Below are 11,739 nucleotides of genomic sequence, written 5' to 3'. Positions count from 1 at the left end.
AATGACAGCTGAAAGGAAATACCTCTGGCATGGAATAAAAGGTCATTAAAATAATCTTATTTCCTCTTCAAAGATTACCTGGGACTCCCAAACTTTTTCTTCTTTTCTTGCTTTACCGCTATCACTATGTATAAAAGGAACTTACTCCACGTGTTGCAATTCTGTGGTATTGCGGTGAAACAAAGTATCTCTTTACTTTCAGAGTTTACAAATATAAAGGCAGCCAGCGCCTAGCTGTTGTCAGATCCACAGAACGACCACTTCCAGCAGCATCACCTAACAAGCTCCACTGGAAAAGGTAAGAAATCCTTCTTATTGCTCTGTGGTGGAGTATCTCTACACTGGGGCATCAGAGAGCCAGTAAGAGATGAAGTCAAAGGATGCTAGTTATATAAAATACACCAATGCAAAAAAAAAAAAAAAAAGCTGAAGATCTTTCAGTTTACATTCTTGCTAGAGTAAGATACCCAAGAAAGTATGTTTAAATAGAGACAGCTGTTATTACATTTTTCTGAAGACAGGAAAATACACTTATACATATTGTATAAGTACATACTTAATACACTTATACATATTGAGGTATGTATACACTGTATAGATTTAAATATTTACAGTTAATAGAATTGAAATATATATTATACACCTCTACCTCAATATAACGCTGTCCTCGGGAGCCAAAAAATCTTACCACGTTATAGGTGAAACCGCGTTATATTGAATTTGCTTTGAGCCACCGGAGTGTGCAGCCCCGCCCCCCGGAGCACTGCTTTACCGCGTTATATCTGAATTTGTGTTATATCGGGTCACGTTATATCGGGGTAGAGGTGTATATTATCAACATTTATGTTTTTGTGTATGAATTACACAAACATACAAATTACATAGCCAGATCCTTAACTGATATAAATGAAGTGAATGAAGATATGCCAATTTACACCAATTGGCCCATAAGATATACATGTGTTGTTCATACACCCCTAATCACAGGGGAGGTGTTCATACTGTGATTAGAGCTGATCAGAAAATGGGTTTTCTTTCTGATGAAAATGTCAATGAAAATGGGGGGGACAATGATTTTCCATGGAAATTTTTGACTTTTCATCAAAAACACCCAAACCCAAACACTTCTCTTCTGAAAACAGGGAAAACTTTGCAGTTTGGGTTTTTGTTTGTTTGACAAAAATTCAAAATTTTCCACAAAAACTAGACACTTCTAATGAAAAATGTAGTTTAGTTCAATACCTGATTACACAAAACAACAGTTCTGATGGAAAAATTTCAACCAGTCTTAAAAGTGATGGGTACCAATATAAGAACCTAAAGTTTGTCTACACTGCCATCTAGTTCAGACTAGAGGGAGTGTGAATAGCAGTACACACCATAGTGCTGCATTGTAATGCCCCTGCATGTATGCTGCAGTTGCAAACATAAAAGTCCAGAGCTCAGGACTACAGTAGTGTATTAGTTTCACCCTGTCTATTAAAAATACAGTACAGAGGAATGTATACAATGTGAATCTATGTATTTAAGGTGTCTCAATGGGCACACATGCTCTGGCCACTTTTGCAAATATAGTTATTAACAATTATGTGTCATTCACTTTGGTAGGATTTTTGCCTGAGGAAGTGCCAAATAAAATACTGATCTAGCAAAACTCTTAAGCGTATGCTTAATTTTAAGCACATAAGTAGTCTCATTGGCTTTAAATGGAATTACTCACGTGCTTAAAGTTAAAAGTGTGCTTAAATGCTTTCCATGATCTGGGTTTAGAGCCCAAAGGCCAAATCCTACACACTTTATTCCTGCCAGGAGCCACATTTCTGTCAGTGGGACTCCTCTCATGCGTAAGGACTTCTGACATGACTAAGTGTGCTCAGAATGGGGTCTCTTGGCTGTAAGCTCCTTGGGGCACGTATTGTGTCTTCCTCATACTGTCTAGAGCTGAGCATACTAATAACTCTCAATCAATAATACCAATTACTAGCCTTTTTCCAAGCAGGCTTATTAATTGTTCTTTCCCCTACTCTCCACAGATGTCTCATCTACTCTTGGTCCTACTTTCGTTATTTTCCCTTGCAGTCCCTCTGGAAGCGAAGTGGAAACTGAGGGAGAATGGTAAGCATTCTGCATTTACTGAAAACTATCACTGGTCGAATAGTTAAAAACAAATATGTTTGTTGCGTTCGCTACAATTCATGGGCTCATATTCTTAATTTTTCATGAGTATTTGGATAATTGCTGGGTGTTCATGAAAAGATTCAGGAGTCCCAAAAGTTTCATGAAGTTTAGCAACATGATTATTCATCTGAGAATTCACACCAGAAACTGCCTTATTCCCTATTCACTGTTCTCCCGTTTCAAGAGTTTCAGTCATGCAATCAGGAAGCAGAAACTGCATCTTGTGACTTAGGTGACAACCCACAAACAAGTAATGAAGAGCAAATAGTCAAAGTGAACATTTCACAAAAAACCCCAGGCCTGAAAATATTTCATCCAGAATGTTCAGAGCAAATAACTCTGAATATGAATTTATTCTAAGAAATGCAGAATCAGTGAACAAATTATTCACTCACAGAAAACGGAGCTAAATTCAGGTGGTCATATTTAATCCCTTTACTCACATTGACCAGCACCTTAGTCTACAACAGGGTTCGGCAACGTTCGGCACACGGCTCGGCAGGGTAAGCACCCTGGCGAGCCGCCTGCCGAACGTTGCCGACCCCTGGTCTACAAGTATCCCCATTGACTTCAGTGGAACTTCACAGGGTGGAAGCTGGTATTCAACATGAGTAAGAGGATCACTGTCTTGCCCATAATAAATATTATTTTTAATGAATATTTCAACCACTTCTGTTGATGGCTTTAGGTTATAAGACTATGCTGTGGTTTCCCTAAACAACATTAGGGGCACTTGAAACTAGAAGCGTTTCTGCCACAGCATAAGAACTACACCTTTGTGTCTTTTGGTACTTCTCTGGAATTTCCTGGTACCTATGCTTCTCGATACTCACAGGCAGGTTGTCAAGCCTCTAGCTTCATGTATTTGTACATTCATGACTTTAATAAGCAGTCTCCACTGTCCAATGTGATGAGATTCAGTGTCCTATTATTAGCAATGTTATTTGGCTTAAAGCCATCCGTTTGGTAATGAAATCTCCTGCTGAGAAGCAATCTTGGCTCATTGCTGGAATTGATGCTTCCTTCCACTCTGAGTGGTGCACTTCTAAGTTCAATTGTGGTGCTTTCTAAACCTTCAGTAAATGTACTCTGTGTTCATTTGCAGGGAAAAACACAAACCCAAAGGACACTAATGACAACAGGGGCTCATGTGTCAGTGGTAGAAGAGAAAGGGTAGATAGGTTACATGGGGCAATGGCTGTATTTGGGGAACTGGTGTCAGTGAAAGTGCAGCTGGAGGTTCTTGACTCTGGCAAGAATGAAGCGGATTCTTGAGTTCTACTCCTCATTCTGCCCCTGATTAGCTGTATGAATTTAAGCAATTCATTTACACATATCTTTGGCCTTAATTGCTGCCCCCCACCACCTGGAAAAATCTAGCAAGAGAAGGCTGTAAGGAAGAAAAATCCACAAAGATTGCTTACTGAAGTTTTCCTAAATTGTTTCATGAAGGAGTTTCTCCCAGTCTGGAGCAAAGGGCTCCACAGAGTGACTGAGGAGTATTCAGAGGGTCATGACTATTTGTTGGAGGCCCTGTACCTCTGCTCTGGGATCATCTCTCCCCTAGCAGCCACTTCATTGGGACCATGCTGAAAGGGCAACCAGATTTTCTGCCGGAAAAAATAATGCCGCATCAGGCTGTGGGGCTTTAGAAGGAGGCAATACATACTCCTGGCTTTCCCTTTGCCCACCTGCCCCCACCCCAATCATAGATCCCTCGTACTGCAGAGATCTCTCCCTGGAATCCATGGGAGTACAATGCTTCAGAAGTGCTTCACCCCACATTCTGTGAGCAAAGACTGAGATCCAGTAGTCCTTACTCATCAGAGGAGTCCCACTGAAGTCAGTGGGGCTCTTTGCTGGAATCAAGTGAGTAGGATTTGGCCATTGGGCTTTAAACCTGGATTATGGAAAACATTTAAGCACGTTCTTAACTTTAAACACATGTATAGTCATGTTTAAAGCCAATGAGACTATTTGTGTGCTTAAAGTTAAGCATATGCAGGGAATGACTGGGCCCTCTGTGCCTTGATTTCCCTCTCTGTGAAATGGGGATAATGACATTACCTGCTTTGCAGGGCTGCTACTGTGCCAATTCTCTGAGGCTACATCTACACTACGGGGGGGGGAGGTCGATTTAAGATACGCAAATTCAGCTACGCGAATAGCGTAGCTGAATTCGACGTATCGCAGCTGACTTACCCCGCTGTAGGGACGGCAGCAAAATTGACCTCTGCGGCTTCCCGTCGACGGCGCTTACTCCCACCTCCGCTGGTGGAGTAAGAGCGTCGATTCAGGAAACGATTGTCGCGTCCCATTGGGACGCGATAAATCGATCCCCGAGAGGTCGATTTCTACCCACCGATTCAGGCGGGTAGTGTAGACCCAGCCTGAGACTCTGGAATGAAAATGACTTCTAAAGTGAATATAACTCTGATTGCTCATGATGGTTTGGATGCATTTCATATTTGCATTTAAAACCTGGAAATCTTGCCAAAAGACAACTGGGCCTTACTGTTGTTATTCATGCCAGTGGTATTTTGCCAGTAGTTTCAAGGACAGCAGTGCTGGGCCTAAAATGTAGTTTGATTTTACCAGCACTTTAATCTTGACTAAGACCCAACATTTATTTCCCTATAGTTTACGTCATAGAGTCAGAATGGACTCAGGAAGCACCAGCTGAAGAAGTGGAGCTCACCTGCAATTTATCTGAAGACCAATCTATGTCAGTCTACTGGATGAAGGATAAGGAAAAAATAGGAACTGACAAGACATTAGCCATTTCAGTCAAGGAATTTCCAGATGCTGGCAACTACACCTGTCACAAAAGTGATACCCATGAGATTTTAAGCTACTATTTTTTCCTTATTACTAAAAAAGACTCAAGTAGGCAAATATCTAAGTGGATTCTAAAAAGTTTTAAAGGTAAGGTAATGGGGCAATATGATGTTATTTCCATGTACAGTATGCGCCATAACATCGCAAAGGAAAAAAGAACTCATTGGAAAGAACCACTATGCATGACTAATGAGATGGATTATAATCTTTAGCATGGTACATCTTCAAAGTGCTGTTCAGGCATTAAGGGGCAAATAATGCCCTCTCCTACATGGGTGCAGAGGTCCCCATGTGCAGCAGAACCAGGCGGATCTGATGTGCAATGCGGGAGCAGGATCTGGGGAGTCCAGCTTTGTATGGGGTTCCCATATGCTGTCACAAAGAATGAGTTGGGACCATGACTTTACAAGAATCTTCTGATCTTTCTCATATGGAGTGGGGGAGTAGAGGAATGCTAATGCTACTCTAGCCTCTAGGCTGGAGCAGCAACCATGGAACAGCTTCACAACATGTGGGGGAATGACTGTTCTTCCCCTTTGCCCTCGCAGCTCTCATCAGTGCCTAGCTAAGTCATTCAAACCACGTGCTGAGGAGAGCATTTGCCCCTAACTAATTAATCTTCATAAAGCAGAGGTTATGTGTCTTATCCTAAAACCGCTGCTGAGCCAGGATTAAAACCAGTAGTTTGGAATCCTAGGCTCATGGTTAACACACTGGACAAAGATACATCTCCCAGAGCAAAATATCCATCTTCTTGTCTTTCTCTTGAACCACTAAACATTGTTAGAAGGGTGGAATCACTTCATTTATAGACATTATTCCTATCCTCATCATGATAAAACCACCTTTGAAATGTGTCGCAAACAGCATGGCGAGCAATCAGAGAAATGAAATTATTTATTGAAGATATTGGGTTTGTTGAAGACAATTTTTTTTAATAGATGGGAAATATCCTATAAAAGAAGTGAACAAGCTCCGGGAAAAACAATGGCAACATAATTTCTAAGGGTCACTTTTAGACACCAGCAAACTTCCAGCCACTATTCAGCTGATGTGTATATTGTGCATTGTTTTCCTGGGAACAGAATCAATACCTGCCAGTAGGATTTTGTAGAGTTACTGTTTTATCTTACTGGTCAAACAATTATATTTTTTTTAAAAATCAATTTTTTCTCTCTCTTTCAATCTAGAGCCAAACAACATGACATTTTTAAAATGTGAGGCAAAGAATTACTCAGGGATTTTCATATGCTCATGGAAGACAGAAAATGAGAGTCCAAATGTGAAGTTCACAATCAAAAATCTAAAAGGGTAAGAGCTTGTACTTTCCTCAGCCACTTCATTAGGATAATAAGGCCGGAATACCCCTCTTTGTCAGCATGTGGAAGGGATACTACAAAAATAGTTGGCCACCTATCACATGAACTGGACCGGGGGAAGGCCACTTTCATCATTTGAGGATGTGGACCAGCACATTGGATATCCTCTACAGGACATTCCCTTCTAGGCCCACCAAATTACTGCACGGAAATCTGGTCAGGAATTAATATAGCTTAGAAGTGTAAGAACTCCCATTAGATCTTCTCTGCAGAGGCTGTAATGTAGCTGCAGAGTGACTCAGGCAGTAGAACTGCAGGTGAGGAGAGGAATTTCAACCAGACATAGAAGCAAGTCATCTTGCAGAGTCCTTTTCTCCAGATCCACTGGCTGTATGGAGTTGGGAGGTCAAACACTATATGCCCATAGCATTCTCCCTGTCAAGGACCCTGAGGGGAATACTATGAGAGAAACTTCTTGGGGATTTCCTACCTCCCACTCCCCTCCCATGGGTTTCTCCAAGGCATGGAGTGCTCTGGCCCAGTGTTATTTTTATTTGTTAAAAGGGGAAATAAGCGCAAAGCATAATTTGCTGGATGCAAAAATACAGTCAAATTCTGGCAGTATTGTGTGGCGTTATTTCTTATGGAAACATATTCAACTTCACTTGTTTCCTCCAGCTGGGTTTGGGAAAGGGGCTGAAGAGTGAAGTTAGATATTAGGCCCTCCACACTAGTCAATAAATAGTGGTATTAAAGAAGAGACTGTCTTTAATTTATGCCCAGAACTCCTATTGACATGGGAGTCTCATGTACCGAGACATGCTATTTATGACACAGCAACATTAGCTTGTCCAGTGACATGGTGTCATTGAAGTATCCGTAAGCAGCACTTTATTCAGAGCTCTCCAGCATTTCTATTATCACTCTCTGCTTTGAATTCAGAACTCAAGAGGATGTGTCTGGAAGTGTAATCTGTGGAAGCCCTGTGCCTCAACGCTATGAACTAGAGACAACGTACACAGTCAGTTGTCAGAAAATCAACCACTGCCCATTTGCTGAGGAACACCAGCCCATTGAGATGTTCCTGGAGGTCATTGATGAGACACAATATGACAACTGCACCAGCAGCTTCTTCATCCGAGATATCAGTGAGTGGATCAGAAATCAGCTTTTATTTTTAAGAGTATAAAACTTGTAGTGAATTCAGTGATCCTAAGTGAATGACTGTTGAGGGACAATAGTGCTGATTAATGAATTTACTGCTCCAACAGTAACGGCTTCCCCACACTACCTCTATGTCACCAGTGTGCCTCTGACCTCACCTGAGAGCTGAGAAGGATTAATGCTTAGCCCATTATAACTGTATTCTAGGCCTGTAGGCTTCCCTCCCCTTATGGGAGTAAAGAAGAACAAAAACTGGCAGAAACCAGGAAGAGGTTGAGGCATAGGTGCCGACTCTGGGTAGTCCGTGGCTCAAGCATCCACTGAAAAAAAATAGAAGGTGCTCAGCACCCATGAGCCACAGCAAAGGCGGCAGATATAAGAAGTTTGAAACGGGGCAAGAAATGTTGGATGTGGCGCACCTCCCCTTGGAGGCATGCCGGCCCACAGCATTTGGAGTGCTGCTGCTGTCGGAAGCTCCTGAGAAGTGGGGGAGCCACAAGCACCCGGACTGTGGCCCACCCTGTGCTCCACCCTCAGGCCCTGCCCCCACTCAGCCACTCTGGAGAAGCAGACACTCTGCCAAATTAACACTTTCCTTCCCTGTGCATTCTAAAGGTCAGCAGGGTTTGAGGCTGTGTCCCTTCCCTTTGTCTTCTGCAGCCCTATAAATCCCTTCATCCTTGAGGGGTCTTATAAGGGGAGCTCTGTGAACGTATCCCTCTTCCACAGGAGGGTACAATATAGTCCCTAAACCTCAAACACAATCTTGGCCTAATTTACTATGGTTTCCAACAGCTGTTTGACTGAATAATTGGTACTAATAAAGCACAAAGAGCTGATACTACGTAGCTAATGAATGCTAATGCAGTCTTTATTTTCTCTTGCAGTAAAACCTGACCCACCCAAGTGTGAGCATGTGGTCAAAAATGGCACAGTGACTTGGAAATACCCCAGAACATGGAGCACACCAGAGTCTTATTTCCCTTTGACATTTAAGGTCAACGCTGAAGAGTCAAACCCCAGCAAACACAAGGTATTTGTAATGGGGAGTTCTCATTACTCTTAATGTGTATATGATGCAGTCTTTTAAGAACTTGACCCGCTTCCCATTTTGTCTACACAGTAGCATCCAAGTAAAATGGATTCAAACACTGTGAAAACAGATCAGTCTCAACATTTCAATAGCAGGTTAAGTGATTCCTCTATGTATCTGATCCAACCGTGTTGTCCGAACTTAAATTACCTAGTGATTTCAATAAGGAACTTTGTCAGAGTAGGATTGGAGGGTTTGTAGTTTGGATAATGCCTTGGGACTCGCTGCAATCAAAAGTACTCTGTTAATGTAGTATATTATTAGTATTTAGTGATGTTTTTCCACTGAAACACCCCAATGGCCTTTAATTACCAATTTCAGTCATGTGCATGTAGCCTACTTTTTATGATATAACTCTCTAAGCCATCCTGTTATCTCTATTATGCTTTCCTCTTTTACCCTTCTTGCCCAACCAATTGTTCGCTTCACTCAGCTGTTAAGTTGTAAGATCTTTGGGGCAAGGCCTCTCATAAACTATACGTCTATGCAATGTCTCTGGGGCTCTAGCCTAGATGAGGTCTCTGGATTCTAACCTAAGATAAATAAATAAATCTGCTATTGACATATTTTCCAAAGAACACCATAGAAGTCATCTAACCCGATATGACCTATCTCTACATATGAAAGATAATCATTTGTATTATGTCTTTGCTATTTGCCCAAACTTCAGGTTTCATAGTCAGGGATCTTTTTGACTATGAGACATAGTCAAAGTGAGTGCTCTACTTCGGGATTGTGCCAAGATGACATGTCTACTCTCCAGCACTGGAGACAAGAAGATCTTGGTAGTGAGGTGGAGGGAGGAGTGAAAAACATCACACCCAGCATTGCACAGTCATTTTAGCATGAGAAAAAAGTATCTGTTGACTCAGGATTATTAGGCTTTGTGGATCCTGAGCTGGGGAAAATCCACAACCTTTTCCTACACCAAGGACAAAGACAGCCTAAGTTTTGCCACACTGAATTGCATGTAGTTTGATTGCATGTACACAGTTCAGATTTGCACAGAAGAGCTCTTGCTAATAGAGTAAAAAATCAATGACTCATGGTCTCACACTACCCAAGAGCAGAGGATACTTTAGTTTTTGCCAACTGCTTCCCAATTTCCAGCAGCACATTATTATGTAATACTAATTTTTAGGAAGACATAAAATAGATTTGTTTGCATTGCTAATGCACCTGTGCGGGTTAAACACAACAACTACTACATGGCAACTTGCCCACAGCATGACACCAGAAATCATTGGCATAATTAGCAAAAGGACCCGCCATCTTCTGTCTCCCAGTCCTAGGCCTTGACCACAGCGATATACACTTGTAGCTATGAATTCACTTAAGAATAATTCATCAGGAAATACCCACAAATCTATAATATAGAAGTATTAAATAAAATCCAATATATAAAATATTCAAAGAAATAAAAATTGAACATTAAAATGAAAGTATATGGTCAATCAATAAACTAAGGGCCCGTTCCCACATTCCCATTAACTTCACTTACAATAGAACTCTAAGTGCAAAGATTAATAACAAGATAATATCCATGTAGGGCCGTGAGTATAAGTCTACACTATGGCTTTTATCCCCACATTCTGACTGACATTCACCAAAGGTTATAAGAGAAAATAAAGCAACCTAAATGATATTTATTTCACTTCATGAACAGACCTAACAGGTTAAAAGATTACTTTGTTAAGTAAAAAAATGAAGAAAGTGCATACCAGCAGATGGAGCCATCTCCTTAGTTATGGTTCTTTGCACTGAGGAAGGGCCTCATTAAAAATATAAAGGTGCATGCTAGCTTTACAAGAGTTCTTTATAGGAGCTGCATGTCCACCATTGGAAATCACACTATGTAAGGACATGCCAGGGTATTTCAGATTGGTTTGATTCTACTTGTAATACTTTCCTTTCTGCAAAAACTTCCTCTTTGCTCTGATACAGCAGCGATAACTAATGTGAGCACATTTTCATTTTTGCCACAAGATCAACTAGATAACTTTAACTGGATGTTTGAGTAACTTCTGCTTGACCATTTACAATCCATTGACTGGACTGTGTTTTTGTTCATAGTCTTATGATACTGATGAACAGTTCATTCACTTGACAACGACAAGCAAGCTAGAGAAGATCTACGTCCAGGCCAGAGATCGGTATTACAATTCATCTTGGAGTGACTGGAAACTCTGCAGGTAAAGCTCATGGCACCATTTATCACAGTAGCAGATGTGACTTTTGACTACATGGGAGGAAGTGGAGCTATGCTAGCTTATTTTTCTCAGATATTGGGGTTTTTTTACCCCCTTACTAGTGCCCTATTTATAGTCCTGAGTGAAAGAAGTTGTTTCTTGAAATATCTTTGAGGGAACAAGAGTCTATATAAACATGTGACTACAACGTCCAACACAGGCTATCATTCTCTTCCTCCAAAAGCCCTGGAGAAATAATTAGAATTCATTTACACTAGACAGGAAACATGTATCTAGTGTTCACCTGGAACAGTTAATGATTAAAAGTGCTCTCTGCCTAGCTAGGTATTTGTACTGTGTCCTTCAATGAGTATATGACTGCTGCTAATGCACTGCCAGAACGTTGATCATTTGTCTCCCTCTAGTGACTGGTCTATATAAGAGTGTAAGAGACTGCACTTGTGGACTTCACAGGATCAAGTTATATTAGTAAAGTGAACTGGTGTGAGACAGATGCAAGCTGCCTCAGTCTAGTTCTTTTGGATTCATCAATGATAGTTTTCCAGTAGTAACAGTCCTACGGAGACCCTGAAGTAGAGTTTCTTGTCTGTTCTAAGGGGATTCTAGTTCTAATTATTTCCCCAGATAGTACCCTTTGTTTTGCTGAAAATGGAAGTCAACACTGTTGTCTTTTCTGAGGCAGGACAAAGACATGGGAGTGATGACTCCCTCCATGGACAAAATAGAACAGGCTGGGGAAAAAATGGAAAAATTCTTTGAAAAAATTCTGCAGAATTTTTTTCTTTTCCTGTTTTTAATTGAAAAACACCTGGACTTCAAAGTGTTCAGGCCCACACTTCTGCATCACATGTAAGCACTTGTGCAACTTTGGTCACATGAGTAATCCCACTTAAATTAAATAAATAAAACTACAATGGTCACAGGCCAGATTGTCAAA

General features: G+C 41.0%; 1 protein-coding gene across 1 annotated transcript; it reads left to right on the top strand.

The window, feature by feature from the left end:
• Window positions 1–2,033: 2,033 nt before the first annotated feature.
• Window positions 2,034–10,788, top strand: IL12B (interleukin 12B). The gene is made up of 6 exons (XM_034778047.1): window positions 2,034–2,115; window positions 4,819–5,103; window positions 6,207–6,327; window positions 7,278–7,483; window positions 8,387–8,532; window positions 10,666–10,788. Exons 1-6 carry the CDS (start codon window positions 2,034–2,036, stop codon window positions 10,786–10,788), a joined length of 963 nt encoding a protein of 320 aa, XP_034633938.1.
• The last annotated feature ends 951 nt before the right edge of the window (window positions 10,789–11,739 follow it).

This window comes from Trachemys scripta, chromosome 8 (genome assembly GCF_013100865.1).
Source record: "Trachemys scripta elegans isolate TJP31775 chromosome 8, CAS_Tse_1.0, whole genome shotgun sequence".
Lineage (NCBI taxonomy): Eukaryota > Metazoa > Chordata > Testudines > Emydidae > Trachemys > Trachemys scripta.
The sequence above is the reverse complement of the archived record's forward strand: the minus strand, read 5'-3'. Positions and strand labels throughout refer to the sequence as shown.

What these genes read in the sequence shown, in the direction of transcription:
- IL12B (XM_034778047.1), top strand. Translation starts at nt 2,034, where the DNA reads ATGTCTCATCTACTCTTGGTCCTACTTTCGTTATTTTCCCTTGCAGTC. An exon ending in ACAATCAAAAATCTAAAAGG is followed by an intron (nt 6,328 to 7,277) that starts GTAAGAGCTTGT and finishes CTTTGAATTCAG; the next exon opens with AACTCAAGAGGATGTGTCTG. An exon ending in CTTCTTCATCCGAGATATCA is followed by an intron (nt 7,484 to 8,386) that starts GTGAGTGGATCA and finishes TTTCTCTTGCAG; the next exon opens with TAAAACCTGACCCACCCAAG.